General features: G+C 36.2%; 1 protein-coding gene across 1 annotated transcript in view; it reads right to left on the bottom strand.

The window, feature by feature from the left end:
* The window catches only part of ush2a (Usher syndrome 2A (autosomal recessive, mild)), a 269523-nt gene that overhangs the window by 148615 nt on the left and 98278 nt on the right, over positions 1-22630 (bottom strand). Inside the window, exons 23-33 of the mRNA XM_051132845.1 lie at positions 21672-21798; positions 21081-21182; positions 20813-21001; positions 20580-20710; positions 20029-20305; positions 18608-18811; positions 18031-18111; positions 15642-15827; positions 11550-11663; positions 9186-9347; positions 3705-3864 (exon numbers count right to left, since the gene is read on the bottom strand). Of these exons, the coding sequence (XP_050988802.1) occupies positions 3705-3864; positions 9186-9347; positions 11550-11663; positions 15642-15827; positions 18031-18111; positions 18608-18811; positions 20029-20305; positions 20580-20710; positions 20813-21001; positions 21081-21182; positions 21672-21798 (1733 nt within the window). The remainder of the gene's footprint in view (positions 1-3704; positions 3865-9185; positions 9348-11549; positions 11664-15641; positions 15828-18030; positions 18112-18607; positions 18812-20028; positions 20306-20579; positions 20711-20812; positions 21002-21080; positions 21183-21671; positions 21799-22630) is intronic.

A 22630-nucleotide genomic window follows, 5' to 3' on the forward strand; every position in this document is an offset into this window, starting at 1 on the left:
GAGGCGCTGCCGTCAGGATAGAGCAGATACATAATGAAGTTATGAAAATCGGTGATGAGACAAATTGGGTCATATACATCTTTTTAATAAATGGCTTACAGAGATCACAAGCTCTCCACTGCCATTAATACAGAGGTAGCAGGAGAATAAAAAGAAAAGGCTTGTATTTTTTTTTCCTTCTTCAATGCCTGAAACGAGCATAATTGAATGAAGGCTGTTGAGATGGGCCGCTACGCTGCCGAAGACGAGAGAGAGAAGGAATGTTGTGGATCCAAGGGGTCAAGGTTTTGCCGGTTAGCTCGGCCCCCATCAACCCCTGCTGGTAGATGCTGTAACTACACCTTGACAAAAAAAAGTTCTCTATTGAAAACCATTTTAACATATTCAGATGAGATATATTGAAATAAATAAATTAAATAAAAATAACAAAATTGAATAGGGGTTGATAGGATTTTTAATGCTTGTGCGGTAATGAATGGCTGCATTATTTTATTAAAAATACAGTAAATAAAGTAATATTGTGAAATATTATAATTTAAAAGCATTTATGTATTTTATTTGTTTATTTTCTATTTTAAAGTGTAATTAATTCCTGTGATGGCTAAGCTGAGTGTCCTTCAAAAATCATTCTAATTAATTAACCTCATTAATCAACTAATTAATCAAATATTTATTATTATAAACATATTAATGTAGAAAACAGCTGTGCAGTGTAATATTTTAGTAGAAACCATGATACTTTTTTTGGGATTCTTTTATTAAAATTTATTATTTAAATAAATATATTAAAATTTAATAAAAAACAAAATTGTTACATTTGTTGTAAGCCCATTGACTTTTTTTTTTTTATTTCAGAATAGTGATATAAACTCACAGTTGCAAGATGAAAAGTCCAAATTGTAAGATATAAACAATTCTAAAAAATATACCAGTCCAATCAAACTTGGAGCTCGACTCACACTTTGAGAAAAAATTAGTATTATGAGAATAAAAGTCCGAATTGTTGATATTGTTGAGATATAAACTTGCATTTGCGAGAAAAAAGTAATAATTGCGAATTTTTATTTCACAATTCTGACTTTATTTCTCACAATTGTGAGTTTATATTACGCAATTCTGAGAAAAAAAGTCAGAATTGTGAGAAAAAAATTCAGATTTACGAGACATTGCGTGACAAAAGTCAGAACTGCGAGATACAAACACACATTTGCAGGAAAAAAAAATCATAAATCCAAGTTTTCCTCTCTCAATTCTGAGTTTATATCATGCATTTCCTAGAAAAAAAGTCAGAATTATGAGAAAAAAGTCAGAATTGCAAGATATAAACTCACATTTGTGAGAAAAAAAAGTCATAATTACAAGTTTCTCTCTCAGTTCTTTATAGTTTAGAGTTTATATCATGCATTTCTGAAAAAAGGTCAGAATTATGAAAAAAAAAATTATCTTACAATTCTGACTTTCCATCCTGCAAATGTGAGTTTACATCATGCAATTCAGAGAAAATAGTCAGAATTGTGAGATAAAGTCACAATAACATAAACTCAATTCTGAGAACATATCAGTCTTTTTTCCCCTAAATATTGGACTTTATGACTCAGTTGCAAGTTTATATCTCAAGTTTTCAAGTTTTCGCTCTCAATTCTGAGTTTATATCATACATTTCTGAAAAAAAGGTCAGAATTATGAGAAAAAAGTCAGAATTGTGAGAAAAAAAGTCTTAACTGTGAGTTTTTATCTTGCAGTTCTGACTTTGTGAGTTTATATCATGCAATCCTGAGAAAAAAAGTCACAATAACCTTTTTATGTATATTTTATTCAGACATTTATTAAAAATACAGCTAAAACAGTAATAGTGTGAAATACTACAATTTAATAACCTTTTTCTATTTTAATATATTCTAAAGTGTAATTTATTTCTATGATGGCTAAACTGATTGTCAATAGAAAGCATTCTAATTCTAATCATATTAATCATATTAATGTACAAACAATAATTATTTAGTAAATAATTTTGTAAACCGCAAATATTTAATTACATTTCATATATTCTTTAAATGCATATTTTGTACATGATAATATACATTACAGTAGAGGTTTTACCAATTCCCAGTTCATTTTAAAGTTCTAGATTATTTATAGAAGCATGATTTCACAGTTTAGGACAGTTGCTAGTAAAGAGTTTGGGGACTGTGCGCATGCCAATCACAACTCTCATGACATCATTTACTATATTTACTGCTCAGCTGATTGGTCAAAACATCCTGAGCGCTGTTAAGCAAAGATTGCAGATTTTAAATTGCGTGCTTTGGACAACCGAGCGAATGCCACTGAGATGAATGGGGGAAAAAAAAGTATAGCTCTCTCCCTCCAGGTATTACAGGCCTCCTCGGGCGGCCCGGTAAAGGTGGAGTGGTGTGAGTAATTTAATCGCCGCTTTCTGATGGCAGCGAACAGGTGGTGGATTTTGCCACGGTGTAGGTGACAGCTCAAATATATATTCTCCTCATGGCCCTCTCCTTCTCGCTCTCTCCTCACCTGTGATCATTCAGTAAAGTGATGACATTTTCTTTCTGATGGGAAATGCGCCGGAGCGCTTCTGTCATCTCTCTTGGCCTAAAACAAAGTGTACATAAGTTCACTTTCCCCATTGCCCCTTAACTCCTTTTACAGTTCTCTCCGGCTCCTCTTCTATTCTCTCCTCGTCCCCTCGCATTGTTGTGTGGCATGGTGCCCTCTCCGGATAGTTCTTAAGTGATGGCGACGGGGCAGCTGAAGATGAACCTCTAAAGGCTTTCACATAGATTGCTATAGGCCCGGGGTCCAGGCTGCTGGGAAAAATCTTGTACGGACTCTTTTTTTCCCCTCTTCTCTCTCGAAGTCAAGCGGCGAGGGTCAAAAGCTGGAGAATTTTCTGCATGCTAAACAGGCTGGAAGAAGGTCGGACTGTGCGTTTTCATATAGTCCAATGAGACGGTCCGGCGTGGGTGCAGGAGTTGAGCATTAGCCCCTAAATCAAGGCCTGCTCCGTTGCTCCGTTCCCCTGGTTGCTCAACTGCAGCCAGAGGACACGCAAAGACAATAAGGACAAACAGCCAATGGCATGACTGGCGGAAGGGGCGTACTTTATGATTATATGGAAAACACTCAGTTGATTAATGCACCCACGCTGTGGATAGGGACAGCTTCTCAAATTTGACATACGGGTTGGTCAGATAAATCGCTCTAGTGTGAGATTTTTGTAGTGAGGACTTTTTTTTTAAACAGGGGTTATACTGTATCTTCAGAGGGTTATGCTTTGACATGCGGAGCTTAGTTTTAGTATAATGGTGAGGGATAACAAGACCTGAGATGTATTCGTCCTCTTACAGAGAGCAAATGTCTGTCACCTCATTAGCGTATCTCTCTGATAAAACATTGTCATATAAAAGGTTAGAACGACCACCTTCACTCCCGTTCACGCCTCGTTAGTGTGCATGTGTGCGTGCCGTCCAAGGACGGACCTAGTGAGGTTGGAACATGTTATTTAAATAATAAAAAAAAAAGTCAAACTACATTGCTCAAAAACACATGCCCTAAAAAAGCTTTAAAAAACTCATAGATACAAAGCAAAACCTTTATGTAATTATTTCAAACTCATAATATTAAAAGTACTTTTCCTAAAAAGACAAACAATTTCTCGAAAAATATATTTTTTTCATACTCACTGTATGTGGATACTGCGGGCATCCAGTACAGTCAGGACGGGTGGCTCTACATGCGTGGGAGGCAACTGACCTGTGAATAGGGTAACCTGGGAACTGTTGGTGCATCCTGCCTCAGTACAGGCACTCAACATCAACTTATGAGGAGTGAATACACCAACACCTGGATAGAGAGAAAAAAAAAAACATCAGCATCACTTCAGAAAATTATGAAACACTGTAAAAAAATAAATAAAAATTTCCATATATATATATAAAATGAACTTAACAGCCAGTGATTGCCATGCTTTTTTGAACAGAAGGAAATCAGGTTTGATATTTTGATAATCTAATGTATGTTCCGGAAGGAAACAAAGTCATAACTATTCATAAACATAAATATATAGAAAGATGACAAATTTGTTTAAAATGATCTGTAGAATGAGCTACAGATTCACAAATGTAAACTCATAAATGGGACATTTTGAAACAATTTTTAAACATTAGCCACTGAATAAAAAATTGAAAAACGTAATTCTACTTTTTCTCTCATAATTCTTAATTTTTTCCTCAGAATTGTGATATAAACTCGCAATTGTGAGAAAAAAAGTCAGAACTTTGAAATTTCTGAGAACATATTCTTTTCCCCCCTCAAAATTGGACTTTGTAACTCGCAGTTGCAAGTTTATATCTTACAATTCTGAGAAAAGTCATAATTGCGAGTTTTAATTTCGCAATTTTGAGTTTATTTCTCGCAATTGTGAATTCTGAGAAAAGTCATAATTGTGAGAAAAAAAGTCTGAATCACAGATGCAACTCGCATTTGTGAGAAAAATGTCTGAACTGCGAGTTTTTATCTCGCAATGGTGAATTACATCACACATTTTGAGAAAAAAGTCAGCATTGTGAGATACAAACTTGCACATGAGAGAAAAAGGTCATAATTGCAAGTTTTCATCTCGCAGTTCTGAGATTATTTCTCACAGTTGTGATTTTGTATCACACAATTCTGAGAAAAAAGTCAGAATTGTGAGAAAATAGTCAGAATTGCAAGAAAAAGTCATAATTAAAAAAAAAAAAATCATTTTAACCTTAAATGATCATGAAACTTAAAACTGAAAACCTAAACAGGGTATCAGGATTGGAAGAAACATAATTTCTTTACGTCTGAAGAAAGAAAGACATGAACATCTTGGATGACAAGGGGGTGAGTACATTATATGTTAATCTTTGTTTTGGAAGTGGACTTCTCCTTTAAATTTGATACAACTAAATGTAATTATAATGCTATATAATCTTGGCTCCAAGATTATAGGGAGTTTGATACTCTGTGATACAGTGAACGTGATGTTACCATGATATTAAAACCTTAAAGTCCTTGTAAACTGACCTGCGATTGTAAACAAAGTGTGATTTCATTATCTTTAGTTGGCATGTGTATTCCAGCTCTCTGAATTTTGTCACTAACCTTTCTATTTGGTCACAAACCTACAGAGATCAACCACTTTGTGTAATTCCACTATGACCTGTAAGCTGTGATCTAATCTCTCATACTGCAGTATTTTCACATGTTTGGGTTCTTTATGTTGCTGTGATGATCAGCGAGCTCCTGGCTCTCCGCTCCTCACACATGGTTGGAATCATTTGTTAATCATTTGTGCAGTTGCAAACACTGCCTGCGTTTCAAAGGTTCCTCTTGACGGGAAGGAGGATCTCTCCTTGAAGCGCCTGAAAGCAGTTTACTGTCAAGGAAGGAGGAATAAAAAAGGTGAGATATTCCAAAATCACAGCGGGGGCAGCTTGGAAGCTGAGCTAAGATATCCTGAAAGAAATTGGAATCCCCGGGTTTGCGCGTGGCGGGGTGAAGAGGAGGGGACGGCAGCCGCAGCAATGCAGCGCTCCATAGCGTCTTATCACATCAGACCTCTGCCTTTACAACGACCCACAATAAATACGGGATACCCCACCGAGCAGACTGAAAATAACATCCTGCCGCACAATGTGTCTTATGAGAAATGCCCCCAAAGCCTTCAGTACATTTTCTGCTTTGGCTTGGGGTTGTAATACATATGTAGTCAGGCATATCTTTAGCCATTCAGGAGAGAAGCTAAGGCTGATCAAAAGGAAGGCGATGTAAACGGAGACCCTGGTGCGGTGCCTCTGAAGGCTTTATGGCTCTTTACACAGACTCAATGTGATATGCGCTCAGGTGTTTCTCTCTGAGAGTGGACTGAGGACATTGACTTCAGCGTGACCTTTGTTTATGTGGGTTTGCACTGGACCGGCAAAAACGAGACAAGGTTGAGTGAAAAGAGAGCTCACATCGTGACAACATCAGCACAGGTTAGGTGCTGCAATAAAATGATATTCGGATACATGGATGCCCCAATGATTACACTCAGGAAAGCTGTAATTTTCAATCTGGAGGTGGAATAAGACCCTGCTCTCACTGATTTGTTGGTACCATTATAAAAACGCATGATTTTTTTCATGAAAAACAACTGATTATTATTTTGAAGCCATGGAATGTTTGGTTTTAAATACTCTTTCCAATAAAGATGTATAAGAAATTTTTGAATCTATACCACATCTTTAGAAATATGCTCCCATTAAACTCAGGTACTTGTGCTTTATTATTATAAATTGATTATTTGCACTTACATTATGGTATCAGATTTTTTTATCGTACATAAACCATACTTAGAATTTATATACACACACTCAATATATTTTAAAAATTGTATTACATTTTAACCATATTTTTTTCTGTAATTTTTAGTGCTGTCAAATCAATTATTCATGATTAATCGCATCCAAAATAAAAGTTTACATTATGTATGTCTGTATACTTTGTATATATAAATATACATCATCACGATTAATCGTTTGGACAGCACTAGATTTTAACAGGACGGAATGTTTCAGTGACAAAAAACAATAAATAAAACTAGAAAAAAAGAAAAAGATATAAAGAACTCAATTGGCAAAATTTAGTAATTTTATACTGTACAAAAAAAATTGAAGTTAAAAAATACTTATGTTTGTTTTATAAAAAAATTCAGTTAAAGTTATTCTACTTCAAATTTCATGTTTAATTCAAGTGTTACTTGCCCTTTCTTTGTAGTTGTTTGTGAAATTTACTAGGAATATTTGAGTGAAAATTGTTTCTACACATTTTTTTTTTCAGTGTGTATATATTATATTAAATTATGCAACAAAAATATGCAACTTCCTGAAGGATGATGCCATTAAGGCATCATTACAAAATACTTTTATTTCACTACAAACTATTTTATACTATTTCAGATAAATGCTTGTATAATTCTGAAAAAAATGTATCTTAGTTTTAAAAAATATTAAGGAACACAACTGTTTTCAATATTAACAAGAAATTAATATTAATGAGTAATATTAATTTACAACATGAACTATAAGGTCTTGAGTGCACTTTTTTGAGCACCAAATCAAGATATTAAAATTCAGCTTTAATATCCCAAATATAAATTACATTTAAAATACACTGAAATTGAAAACAGGTATATTGACCTTTAGCAATAATTCCCAATATGCGACCCAGGATCACAAAACCAGTCATACCTTTGTTTTTTATTTGTATAATCTGAAAGAACCTGAAAGTTAAATAAATAAGCTTTCCAATGATGTATGGTTTGTTAGGATAGAACAGTATTGGCCGAGATACAACTATTTGAAAATCTGGAATTTGAGTGCAAAAAAGTCAAAATATTGAGAAAGTTGTCCAAATGAAGTTCTTAGCAATGCATATTACTAATTGAAAAAAAATACGTTTTCATATACTTATGGTAGAAAATTAACAAAATATCTTCATGGAGCATGATCTCTACTTAATATCCTAATGATTTTAGCATAAAAGAAAAATCGGTAATGAGTAATCTGTGCTACTTATGACTAGTTTTGTGGTCCAGGGTCACATATTACTGTTTTTACTGAATTTTTTTATTAAATAACCCCAGCCTTGGTGAACATAAGAGACTTCTTTAAAAAAAAAAAAAAAAAAAAAAAAATACATATATAAATATTTGTCTAAGTCACAAGGTTTGTAAGATGCTTGAGAATTCCTTTCAATCCAGTAGCCGAAGTCTATACGTCTATGTGTGGGAGTGTGTGTGAGTGGAGGAGGGGGGGCTGACATTCTGAATGATTCATCTCAGTGAGAATATACCTGTCCTGAGTGTAAATTGGCCTTTTGGGGGCTCCATATCATTTAGGCATGCTTCTCACCCCGGGTCAAACGGCGGCTGGAGCATTGGAGCCTTTTAATAAAACATCTCTCAATGTTCGTGTATTACCGCCAAGAGCAGAGGCTGCCGCTACTTGCAAAAAGAGCACACAGGGAATAGAAAAAAAGAAAACAACAACAAACAATGGCTGGCTGTTGGCCCTGTCTCCACTGGCAAGATGAAATACAGTAATACAAGTGACGCTCTTTAGAGTCGAGCATCTGCTCCACCTATTGACTGCAGGATTTGATTAAATCAAGAGGAACATGGACAGCCATTCCCCTAGTTTGTATCTGGCCCATGCATCCACCATGTGGTCTGAATGGTTTTTTTTTCTTACTTTGAAGGTAACAATTTTTGACCTATGCATTCCATTTTTTAATTTCTGTTCTATTCTCTTTTATTCTTATCTCAATTGCTAAGCACTAAATTATGGGGACATATTACATAGATTTAGTTAATTTACTAAACTAAATAAAAAATAAAATCTCCCACTTCGTTTCCTGTCATTGCTATACTGTCCTATCAAAAATAAATGCGAAAATGCCAAAAATAAATCTTATTTCACATTAACATAATTAAATTAACATCTCAAATTAATGTCTAAATTAACCAATCATAAAAGAGGTCATTTACATATCCTGTAGATGTCTTAATGGTATGGTACCAAATAGTCTATTTAGTTCTAAGGGTCAAAAAGAGAGTGACTGGTTGTGTAAAATTAAATTAGGAATGTTTTTGGCTCAATATACATTATATAACAAGGACTACAGGGGTGAAAAAAATAACAGAAAAGTCGCCAAAATAGCTTCTTTAAAATTCAAGTTACACACTGGACACTGCTCTGTGCTTTTTTTGCTGAACATATCATAAGAACATTCCATCAGCGCTGCTTTTCTTCCTTACAATATGACAGTTAGAATGTTTTATAATATAACAAGGCTTATAGAAACATCCCCTGGGAAGGTATGAGTTGCTTTTTTGTCTTTCAAATGCTAATCATCCTCTTATTTTTGAATTCTTGCATTTAATGTGTGTAAACATGGATACAGTGAAGCACTAACAGCATATTTAATGTTATGGCACAAATGCTGTTTAGCTTGTAATGAACCCAGATCATTCCTTTTAGGAATGAGTAAAGGAGACAGATCTTTTTAACGCATACGTGACCCTGACTGGACAGTTGCCATTCAAGCAATGGATACCAGGTAGCAAAGGCAAGTCTTGCATTTCAAGTCTTGCTAACCTGTGATATTGAAACTGGTCATGTTGCCTTGGTACACGACAGTAGTGTCTTTGTAGAGGATGTATTGGGTGATGACGCCGTTGGGTTTGGGTGGAGGGTCCCAGCGGACAGACAGAGAGTTGGGGTAAGAGATCGCAGCAGGTGACGGAACCTCCTCTGGAGCTATTAAAAATAAGGCAATAAAATGATCAAACTGTTAATTACTTTAGTTAACTAGTAGAGACAACAATGCATTGAGACTTGAAGTAGACATAGAAATTCATTAGAATGAAAATTTCCAGATTTACTGAAATTTACTCACCCTTATGTCATCCAAAACGTTCATGTCTTTCTTTCTTCAGTCGCAAAGAAATTACGTTTTTTGAGGAAAACATTCCAAAAATGTTCTCCATATAGTGGACTTCAATGGAGGCCAACAGGTTGAAGGTCCAAACTGCAGTTTCAATGCAGCTCCAGCAGAAGAATAAGGGTTTTATCTAGCAAAACAATCTGTCATTTTCTTAAAAAAAAAGAAAAAATTATGTATTTTTAAACCACAAATGCTCAACTTGCACTAGCTCTGCAATGCACATGCGTAACTTCACGCATTGCGTAATCACACTGGAAAAGTCACGTGTGGTTAGTTCTTCGTCCTTCACATTTTCTCCTCCAAGTTCTAAATCATCTGACATCGTTTTACCTTTTTTTTTGTAAATGGCGTTTGACTTTGTTTGCACGTTTGCTTTTAAACACTGGGTTGGTACTTCCACCTACGTAATGTGTCAGGTCTAGCTAGTGAAAGACAAGCATTTGTGGTTAAAAAGTATATAAAGTTGTATTTTTCTTGGAAAATGATCGATCGTTTCGCTAGATAAGACCCTTATTCCTTGGCTGGGATCGTGTAGAGCCATTTGAGGCTGCATTGAAACTGCAATTTGCACCTTCAACCCGTTGATCCTCATTGAAGTTCACTATGGAGAAAAATCCTGGAATGTTTTCCTCAAAAACCTTAATTTTGTTTTGACTGAAAAAACATGGGGGTGAGTAAATTATCAGGAAATTTTCATTTTGGAAATGAACTTCTCCTTTAAGAAATAATAAAATAAAATAAAATAAAATACTTTATCATGTATTTTAGAAATGTAGCTGTATATTCCAAAGGTCTGAAATTACAGTAAAATTTGTACAATCTTTCATTATTATTATTGTTAATTATTTAACAGGTTAAATAACAAATAATAACATTAAAGATGTACATATTTTACAATGTTTCAGGATTATAACAGTTGCTATTAATTGATATATATTTGTAAACAGACAAAGACTTCCTGAATGAGCAATTTAGGTCAAACATGCTCAGATCAAGAGTAAGTTGAGAAGTTGCTTCTGTATGTGGTATTAAAACAATGTTCAAAATTCCCCTCATGGAGAATCGATACTGTAATTTGGGTTAGTAATCAAGTCCACATCAGATCGATTTTTTCACTCCACGATGACCCTTAATGTCATACTATCCTTTATACAAGGATATTTAGCCTAGCTTATATTAAAACGCTATCTACATTTTTCAACCTCTGCGCTCGCTGCCAGAAGAGAGAAATCTGACAATATCGGCCTAAAAACGAGCTCATTTTATTTTGGGACCGGCTCTATTTCTACAATCAGACAGAGAAAATAATTGCTGCTGACAATTAATCTGTCTTTATTCTTGCCGTTTCATGTAGGAAAAAGGCTCTCGGTCAATAGACATGACATTTTTTCCCTCTCTGACTGAGGAAGAAGGTTCTTTGTCTTGCCTGTGCGGTCAGACAGATGTGAAGGCAATAAAGAATGAGCCCGGACGAGTCGAAAGAAAGCGAGAGGAATGATGTTTGCCGCGGTGCGCTCGCGCCACCGGATTGAACGAGAGCGGTGGAAATGGGCCGCTTGATTCTCGATTTCATACTTTTCGGCTCCACAATCAATTCTTTTTAGCCCAAACTGTCTTTAGATTTACTTCTCTGCTTGAGTGAAATGAAGAAGCTTTCATTAATCTTTCAGATGCCTTACATTAAGACAAGGCTCTCGCATGAACAATGTAACAGCAATTAAAAAGCCCATTAATCTGCATTACGGCTATTAAAGATGCATGTCATTAAAGGGGAAAGAGTTCAATCCCGCACTTACCCCTGTTCCTAAAACCACTCTCTCCGAAAACGCGAATGAGAACGAGACGGGGAAATAAAAAAATAAATAAGACGGAGCAATTACAGCCTGGCATTGCACTTTGTCATCAAATTAGTTTGGAGTTTTCAAGCAAATGGCTCGGCACTATTTGAGCCCCTCTCGTCACTTTTATTATTCATCAAAGAAATGTGGGAGTCAGGACCTTCTAAATGACTTTACCCTCTTGTGGAGTGCTGAAGCCGATGGCGAACGGGCTCTCGCCACACCCGGCCTGAGTGCACGCCGTTAGGGTAATACCGTAGCTGCTAAAAGGAGCCAAGCCACTTAAAGTGCCTGCGAAAGAAGAGAGGAAGAGAACGTTTCAGAGAGCAAGAGGCAAATGTCATTCTTTTCCCTTCCATATTTCAAAAAGTGGGCCTCCCCAACTCCGCTTCCTAAAAGACTTAATGCAATGGCTTTTCAAACACAGCATAATATAACCATCACTTCTGATAATAGGTCTGGATTTAAAAAGGTCTTTATTATCAAACAGTAATATCTCCTATTAATCAGACGGATGGAAAGTGATACGGCCTTTGCTATTCGGGATATGGGACACTAATGATGTTATTTAATGGATAAAGTGGCTGATGCTATTTAAAGCGGGTTTCTTGCACGCTATGAAAGTCACTATCCGGCCCTGCTGTGATCAATATGCCTCTGACTTTAATTCATCGCTCAGGACTTTTTCCCATTAGTAATTGTTTCTCAAGATGTTAAAGATGTGGCCTCAATTCACTAATGTTTGTTCTCAGCTTGGACACAGACATCCAATCAAATGATATTCTGACACATATTCACCTACCACTTGGACGTTTGTCAAATTTGTCCCTCATTCTCAACAAACATAAGCAAAAACTACCAAAAGCAGAAAGAGAATATGACCCACAGTACATTTTTTCAGAAAACATGTTTTCTGTTTAGTTTTAGAGTGCATGAAACCATCTAAAAAACAAACATTCAGACCATAAATATTGAATAAATAACAGTTCTGTAATGATTTATGCATCAGAACAGATGACCTCAGCAAGTGCTGCTTTTAATTCATTTGTAGACTTTAAAAGTGGATTTATTTTTTAAATTTGTCAAGCAAAATAAAGGCAGGATCCTTTAATGGAGTCTATGAGTGAATCTTTGGCTAGCTTCCACTGTATCCATGTAGCAGACAGATCTTGGAAGAGTTGGAAGGTAAACACCCCTAGCCGAGCTGTAATTGGCCAGGTAAGTGTAACTTTTTTTTTTTGTCAGACGTCTTTTAATTCAATTAAGAGCTTGACCCGCTCTCCTCTCGTTACCCACTCATTTGCTTTCGGAGTTTTTATCTGCCTGTGTAATTCTGCTTTTGGTGTCACGGCTATCATAAATTAGTGCGGCTTAGGCTTGCGCAGGTTGAAGCGTGCCAAGAACAAGGCAAAAAAAAAAGGTCTTCTTGTTACGCTTTGCCCGGAGACAGAGAATAGCCACAGTGATTGGTCATCTGAGAACGTAATCGTTGTTTCAAGATCCTCATTTGTTCTTTGAAGTAATTTCAAGTAACCAAGCAGATTTTCAGTCTATAAACTTGCAATGTCACATAGGGAACACTGCCGTGACTACAGACCGTCTGGAGCATTAATGCGTTTCGCTTTTAAAGGGACAGTTCATCAAAACAACAAGAACTGTGCTATTTGCTCACCCTTTTGTTGTTACAAACTTTATGCCTTTCGAAAAACATAAACAAATGATGTTTAGCAGGCTGTTCTCTTCTATACAATGTAAGTGAATGAAGACCAGGGACTGTCATGCTCCAGAAAGAACAAAAAAGTTGTCTGTAAGACTTGTGCACTGTTTTCTGAGTCTTCTGAAGCCACAGATGTTCCTCAGTGTGAGGAATGAATTAAAATTGAAAACTTTTTTACTTTTTCACCACTGGTCACCACTGACTTAAACTGAATAAACACAAAGTGCTTAATTGTATTTAATGGGCATTTGTAGGGTACATTACATCTTAAAAGGCATATGCTTTTAACAAATACTACACTTAAAGGAGAAGTTCACTTCCAGAACAAAAATGTACAGGAATTTACTCACCCCCTTGTTAAACATAAAGAAATTATGTTTTTTGAGGCAAACGTTTCCGGATTTCTCTCCATATAGTGGACTTCAATGGTGCCTTCAATGGTGCCTGTGAGTTTGAACTTCCAAAATGCAGTTTAAATGCAGCTTCAAAGGGCTCTAAATGATCCCAGCCGAGGAAGAAGGGTCTTATCTAATGAAAAAAAAATATCTAATTTATATACCTTTAAACTTCAAATGCTTGTCTTGTCTAGCTCTGTGTGAACTCTGTGTATTGCAATTCAAAACAGTTAGGGTAGGTCGAAAAACTCTAACTTCAAAATTGTCCTACATCGCCGTTTTAATGGTAAAGGGTGTTTGATCTTCTTTGAATGCTCACTTTGTAAACATGCTCACTTTTTTACATTCTGCAGCGATGTAGGACAATTTTGAAGTTGGAGGAGAAGAGTTGGGAGTTTTTCGACCTACGCAAACGGTACTGACCCGGAATACACCTTTGAAGCTGCATTTAAATTGCATTTTGGAAGTTCAAACTTGTAGGGCACCATAGAAGTCCACTATTACCTTAAAAACATAATTTCTTTACGACTGAAGAAAGACATGAACATCTTGGATGAAAAAGGGGTAAGTAAATTATCTGTAAATTTTTGTTCTGGAAGTCAACTTCTCCTTTAAGTATCCTTTAAGTCACTTGTTTTAACAATTACAATTTACAATTTAAAAATTACACTTTAATGTCAAATTAAAAGTTCTACTCTAAAGCATGACAAAAGATTATTAAAACAATAGTTTTAAAACTTTAAAGAAGTGCACTTACTTTGATTTGATGGTAACACTTTATTTTACGGTTTCTTAGCTAGTTGCTTAATAGCATAGTGTATAAGTGTTCCCTATTCTAAAGTGTTACCGATTTGACTAACATGTATAAAGTACTTTATAACTTTAACTTAACTCTACTAAATTGTAACTATCATTACAAATGTGTAATTACAAATACATTTAAATACATGATATACAAGTTTCAATAGAAATTACATTAACATATTAACTTATATTTATGACCCTGGACCACAAAACCATTCTTAAGTAGCACAGGTATATTTGTAGCAATAGCCAAAAATACATTGTATGGGTCAAAATGATCGGTTTTTCTTTTATGCCAAAAATCATCAGAATATTATAGATAGTAAATATAGTAGGATAGTAAATATCATATTCCATGAAGATACTTCGTAAATATGCAATGCTAAGAACTTCTTTGGACAAAGGCGATTTTCTCAATATTTAGATTTTTGCTCCCTTGGATTCCAGATTTTCAAAAAGTTCTATCTCAGTCAAATATTGTAACAATTGTAACTATTCTAACCAACTGTACATCAATGGAAATTTTATTTATTCAGCTTTCAGATGATGTATAAATCTCAATTAAAAAAAAAAAATACCCTTATGACTAGTTTTGTGGTCCAGGGTCACATTTACATAAAGTAAATTTGAAAGTACATTTGACAGTATCTGAACCTTATTTCAAAGACAACAGAAGTAATTATGAAATTGCATGGAAAAATGTATGCTTAAGTCCTACTCTGAAATTCAACTAACTGCACATTACTTATTTCACACTTAAAGGGATAGTTCACTCAAACTTGACAATTCTGTCATTATTACGCACCCTCATGTCGTTCCAAACCTAAAAGACCTTCGTTCATCTTTGAAACACAAATTAAGATATTTTTCATGAAATCTGAGAGTTTTCTGACCCTGCATAAACAGCAACTTAGACTTTATTCGACAATTTCTTCTCTTCCATGTCAGTCTTAACCAGATGTCCTAACTAGGTTTTATGGCCCTTAAATGTGGTACTTGCATTGCTGTCTATAGAGGGTCAGAAAGTTTACAGATTTCATCAAAAACATCTCAATTTGTGTTTCAAAAATGAACAAAGGTCTTACAGGATGACACTTTTCATTTTTGGATGAACTATTCCTTTAAAGGTGTTTTTGCGCAGGTTATGGCCAGCTAAAATAATACCAAATTTAAAATCAACATGTTATTTTTCCTAAAAAAATTCATGACATCATTACGAACTATCCTGATAACTTAATGTTAAGTATGTTTTTCAAGCTATTAAAATGGCTCTGGGGTCTCTGAGAACCCAAACGGAACATGGGGGTTAAAAGGTGTCAGAGCCAAGCTCCAGGCGGACGGCGTGGCTTTTACCTGTCAGGTGCTGAGAGTGGGGGAAGGTGGCGCTGATGGGGGGAGAGGAGGGACGGTCCCGGCTGTACGCTTTCAGTACGTACTTCTCAATTACACCTCTGACCTCCGCCGGCTCCTCCCAGCTCACCTCCACGCTGGAACCATTTACACTCCCAACTCTGGAGGGAGGCAGCACACTTTGTGGAACTGTACAGGAAATAATAGGTGAGAGAGACACGTGGAGAAGCAAAGCAGGAGAAAGAGAGAGAGAGGCAAAGTAAGGGGGAGGAGAGGAACGAGAGTGTGAGAATCCAATTGGGAAGGAGAGAAAGTGTGTGTCAGGCCAAAGAAAAGCAGCACACACATTCCTCACTTTTAATAGACACAGTAAATCATATCTAACCATTAGCATAAATACAATTTATTAGAGTTGTAACTTTTTCAGCACTGATTTAATATGACTGTACATCCAGCGTTCATTCTGGGCTATATTTCACGCCCATCAAGCGACGGCTTGCTTTCTCTCCAGGATTCACATTTTAGGGGGCATAAATAAAACAGTCAAACATATGCAGAAATGCAACAAACATCATTTATGATGTGTCACACACTACAGAATCTCTTTAACACTCGTTTATACAGTCAAAACAAGCCAGACAGCAGACGTGTGTGATATATCCACCACTGGAACGCTGCTCTGACCTATAATGCGGTGTATACACATTTAAGTTGGAACTCCTTGTGATTCATCATCTGTACCAACAGGCCTCGTATTACAAATTACTGAGGTGTTCTTAACCAAATAACACAGGAAGTAAATGTGTAACTATACAGCGAGTGGAAAAGAAGCCTGGCAGAATTAATGTAAAATGAAATCAAAATCAACCCTATTTACTTTCTTAATGGGTATGTTACTTCAAAGAAAGTAACTTGTCTTCTTAATCTTTATCCAAAATGAATTAACTATGAATCACCTATAGCTATTTTTAGCAAACAAGCTCTGTTTTAGAAACATTTTTCATTCAGTATCTTTAATATCAACCATATAATGCATGAAATTACTTTATAAAAATGCAACAGGCAATTTACTTACTTTAAGGTGCATTGTCAATACACAACCTGAAGCCATATTTAATAGGCCAATGCAGCTTGCAAAGTCAACTAATTGTTTTGTGCTTAATTCCTAAATTAAATTAAATATTTAACCATCATTTGACATAACTAAGCCTCTTTGTTTCAGTACGGACACCACCATTTCTCTCTCTCTCTCCCAGACAGCTTCTTCATCTGTAATAAGGCAGTGTGTGTGATGCACGCTCTCACCGAGAGCTTCACGATAAGCTATCTGCAAGCACATCTCATCTCCTTGACTGCTACATATATTGTGCAGATAAGAATAAAATGGCTTGGCCTGAAAACTATGACACAAACAAATATCAGTATGGAGCCTGTAGTGCTGGCTAAGTTGTAGGCCTTCTGTCTTATGTGAAGGAGTAAGAGTGTGTGCTCAGTATAAATGATTGTAAAGTACAAATAGCAGCCAGATTACACTGTATTTTTGGGGGGAACATTAACTGTACTTTATGTTATTATCGTAAAGTTTGGGGTTGATAAGATTACTTCTTTCTGCATTAAGAGCCAGGGGTGTAAACTTTTGAACAGACCGAAGATGTGTATATTTTTCTTATTTTGCCTAAATATCATATATTTTTCATTTGGTACTGTCCTTCAGAAGCTACAAAAGATATTTACATGTTTCCCAGAAGACAAAATACGTTACATTTACCCTGATCTTTAAATTCCAAAAGTTTTCACCTCCTGGGTCTTAATGCATTTTTTTTCTACTGAACCATCAGTGAGTGTTTGAAACTTTTGTAATAGTTGCATATGAGTCCCTCAGTTGTCCTCAGTGTAAAAATATGGATCTCAAAATCATATAGTCATTGTTGGAAAAGGTTCATATACACAAAAATTCAGAAAAAACTAAGAATTTGTGACACCTGAAGGATTTTTTCTTAAGAACAGCAGGCAGTTTAACTGTTCAGGGGACTCATGAACAACTATTACTAAACTAAAAATTCATTAAGGTAACAACACAGTATTAAGAATCAAGTGTATGTAAACTTTTGAACTGGGTCGTTTTTATAAATTCAACTATTATTTTCTCTTGTGGACTATATGTAAATATCTTTTATGTGAAATATCTTATTCAGGTCAGTACTAAATAAAAATATGACATGCATTTTGTATGATCCCTCCTATTTTGGTCAAATAATTAACATTTTGTAGATTCTGCAAGGTGTATGTAAACTTTTGACCTCAACTGTTTGTACATCAGGCTGTATGATTTTTCCAGTGTGATCCAAAGCCTAAATGCTGACATTTGACTGCCTATTGACACCTGTCCTACCTGTCTCTCCGCTGCGCCCCCGCTGCCACGGCCCAGCTGTCCAGCCTCCTTCTCCTGATGCCATCACTCTGTACAAATACTCTGTACACAAAGAGGAAAACAATTTAAAAACGAATTTGTTTCTCAATACTGTTAAAAAAACAGGCTCATGTATTGACAATTTGAGTTATATCACTGAATGTTGATCCGTAACCCTGCACAGCAAGTCTTTTTCGCTCCATCACTCACAAGAGAGGTACCTCGGCTATATTTGTCCGTGCGCATTAGCTAAGGTGCAGTTCTCAACAGTTTTGCAGTATTGCTGATGAAGGGGACAGCAGTAGCTGTTTTAGATATGACCTCTCCGCGCCCCTGGTGTCGTGTCTGCGCCCATTGCTGGGCTGGACATATTATGTTGTTCTTCTGTTTGGTCTTTACAATAACAAACCCCAAGCAGAAAGGACAAATCAGGCCAAACAATCGCCTGACATAGAGACAAGGCAGGCAACGCGAGGCCAAAATAGCTGCGGGTCAATGAGGCTTGGCTACCGCGCTGGTGGGGATGTGCTTGCGAAAAGGGGTCGGATGCTGCTTTTACCCGTGAAGGGCTGCAGTGTCAGGTCCTCTGCGCTCCTGTCTCTGCCCGTGTACACCAGAATGGAGTCGTTTCCCCTGCAGTTAACGCTGGTGTCAGCTGACAGGCATCCATCCAGATTGACTCTGACAGCACTGCTGGACACGGCCGCCAAGCTTACGACAGGCCCGCGTGCGAATCTAACATCCCTGATGCAGCCGCCAAAACCTGCAGCGCAGCACAGAAGAGGATGAAAGAGAGACAAAGACAGAAGGAGAGACAAAGGGAGAAAGATGTACAAGTCACATTCTGAATTGGCCGGATTTATCTGAAACAACAAAAACTGTCAATAAACTCCTGACAGATTGAGTACATGAATAGTTTTATCTGTTATATTATTCTGTAACTATAATGTCTCAAATAGTTGACTGCAGAAATCAGTGAATAATCTAAAATTAAAAACAAAGCTTGCACTCAATTAGTGTTAATTTCATCAACAAAAACTATGATGAAAAATGTTCGTTAATGAGCTTTTTTCCCATGACTAAGACGAGACAAAGACAAGATGACAATAAGGTCAATAAATGAAAACTTTACCAGTTTTTTTTATAATGTAGACGGAGAGAGTGCATAAGTCTTTGGTATTAATTTATATAATAAAAAGCCTATAATAAATCAGTACACTAGATGAGGTCAGATAAACCATGAGTCCACATTCTATTGATTTGTGCTTACTGGTGAACCTAAAATGCAAAAGTAAATTTCTGAACAATCATTACGATTATAATTTTGAGCAAAAATAATTTTATCAGTTTAACCATCATACAGCATGACAAAAATGTTACTAAGATTTAATTGACTAAAACCTGACTAAAATGCTCATAACATTAAACTTGACTAAACAAAACAAGACAAGGTTGACTAAATATGATATCTAAAACGTACATTTGAGTAAGACTAAGACTTAATTAAAAATGAAATAAATTAATAATTAATAAATTAATATTTAATAAAATTAAAGAAATGCCAGAGAAATGAAATGGAAGAGAAATGGAAGAGAAATGCCAGGATTAGGCCATAGTTCAATAAGGACATTTAAGTAATTTTCATTAACATGCCTTAGAAAAAACATTACTGGGGTGCATCTTGAAACAAAACAAAGGCACTGATATTTTTAAAGATCAGTCTGTGCAAGTTAGAATTACATTTTAGTCTGGGACTAGGCTTAAGCCTTGTCTGTGAAACTGGGGGTACGTCGATTAAAACTTGACTAAAACTAAATTGGATAAAATTGACTAAATATGATAAAAACTAACAAGGACATTTAACACAGGACTAAGACTAAAATTGAAAATAGCTGACAAATTTAACACTACACTCAATTTAGAGAAATATATCAGTTTTTAGGATAATAAACCTACAAAAATTAACAGTAAGTATCTCACCATGCAGAAGGCTGTGTTTGTTCAGGGCTGGGTGCTTTACTTCAGGTGGGACTCCCCCTAGATAAAGTGGAGAGCTGACGGTCAGAGAGCCACCCATGCTCTTCCTGTCCTGTTCATATATGTCATTGAGGCCAGCGCTTGCTAACGGGCCTCTCTTTAGCACATTTGCAGTGTTCCAGCCCCCATCACAGTAGGACAGGCCCACCCATACACTCAACTCTGCCGTCTGTTCACCCCAACGCAACACCCAGAAAAGAACTCCACCCTGCAGCTCCGCCTGGATGTCACAAGGACACAAACAATAGTTAAGTTATGATTTGGAACACTGCACGTATGTATTTAAGCAAGTATATATTGTTAATTACCTGAATGAATGGCACTTGACATTGAGGTGGATACTTGAACAACAGAATTTAAAATATAACTCACCCAAAAATGACAATTCTGTCATTAATTACTCACCCTCATTAGTAATTCATGACAGAATTTTCTGATTTTTTAAAAATTCATTTAAGTGCAAGTAAACTTAGATTAGATTTAAGCAAACTTACCAAAACGAAATCTTTCCCATCTATATCATAGGCAAACAACAGCAGTGCATTTAGCTGATCAGTTTTGAACTCAAATGATATTTCAAAATAATCTCCTCCAGTGAATATTTCAGGTTTGACCTTCAGAAACCCTGAATATAAAAAATAAAGAAACAGATTTAGTTAGAAAATCGCAGCATTAACATTACAAATTATCAGACCATGTGAAAAAAAGTCTAAAGCAGAGGGCATACCATGTCCTAGGAAGTACGCCCCATCTTCAGAGACAGCAGGACAGCCCTCCCAGCTTTCATAGGTCTCATGTTTTTCAAGTGCTGAGTCCCAGTCCAAAGGCTCCCATGCATCAGTAGCACCGCTGGATTTCTGCACCATCACATCTCTCAAACACCCAGCAAACCCCTGCTGCACCAGCTTGGCTGGACCTGTATACATATGACAAGCACTTGCAACTCCTTGTAGACACATGGATATTGTCAATCAGAACACTTAGAGATAAATTACCAGCGTCTTGACGAAGAATGGTAAAATTCTCTGGAATCCCTCCTATGAAGACACCCGTGTTCTGACCGATGATGGTGCTCCCACTTGTAGCTGATGCCGATCCTGTTGGAGGAAAAAATACGACCTGATACCCCTGAACACATGCCAGTGCTAAATCAATACAATAATGTTCTTCTGAGACTGTTCCTGGCTGGTCTAATAATCAGAGCAGGGCAAAGTAGTATTTTAACAACTTTATTGTTATATTCCAATGGTTTCACTTGGTGCACCAGAGCAGATAAAGTCATATTACTCCAAAAAGAGTGACTGTGATAAAGCCATTCTCCCTCTGGTGGGGAAAAATCCCCCGAGACTGCTTTGAGACAGGAAGCGGGAGACTCGGCTTCACACCTCCAGCCTTAATTGAAATGTAAGTTCGAAAAAGGAAAGGCTTCTTTGGCCTAATTATTCTAATCACACAATGAATGGCAACGATTAACCTTGATAATTCCTTTGCTTGAAATCTGTTCAAGTGGGGGGCTTTACAGGCACTGAATAACCGAACAGGACAGAAGTGAGGCCTATGAATATCATATGTGTGTGCGTCATTACCGCTGTATTGATTGTCGACAATGATCGTTCCCACGGCCTGTTTCCTGGTAGCGATCAGATGGTGCCACTGGTTGTCATTATAGCGTCTACCTCCATCGTTGCGAGGGCTGAGGGCCACGGCCGAGGCCTAGCATCAAACGCTGAGGGTTAATCACTCGCTCATCATGAGCACAATGCACACACTGCTCAAACAATAGCTGATCAGCAACTTTAGGAAGAGGAGATGTTTCCTCTCCCTGTGCTGCAGCAGAGCTTAGAAGGTAAAAATGCATGTATATAAATTAATACAGACTAAAGCTTTCAATTATGGCTGTCACTAACAATTATTTTGGTAATCAAGTAATCGGTCGATTATTCTGACGATTAATCGGCTAATGGAGTAGTTTTGTGGTAATAAAACCAGACCTAAGTACGGCTGGGCAATAAATCGATATTGAGAATTAGCGCACAATATGAATTTCCTCGATAAATGATAACAAGAGTTTGATAAATATTCAATATAATGTTTTTGCAGCAACGGCTGAACAAAAGAGCGCTAGTCAAAGCACTAATATACTAATATACTAATATACATTAGTATACTAAATGTATTTAGACTGTTTTTTTGCAAATACATACAAACCATATTACATTTTTACCATGGTAGTGAGGTGCTGTATTTGTGGTTTTAACTGTGATCTATGGATGATACTATGGAAGAGCAATGGTTAATAAAAAAAAAAAAAAAAACTCTCACAGGCATAATTATTAAATTTCACCATATAAAAATGAGGTTGCTATGATTTTTACAGATATTACTGATTTTGATAATGAACATAAATCTACATCTGCTTCCTAACTCAAGCTACTATCAAATGTATATTTCTAAGAGACATTTGTTTATGATTATTATTATTATTATTATTATTATTATCATCATCATCATCATCATCATCATCATCAGGTAACACAAACCCATT

The sequence above is a fragment of the Labeo rohita genome, chromosome 17, assembly GCF_022985175.1.
Source record: "Labeo rohita strain BAU-BD-2019 chromosome 17, IGBB_LRoh.1.0, whole genome shotgun sequence".
Classification (NCBI taxonomy): Eukaryota; Metazoa; Chordata; class Actinopteri; order Cypriniformes; family Cyprinidae; genus Labeo; species Labeo rohita.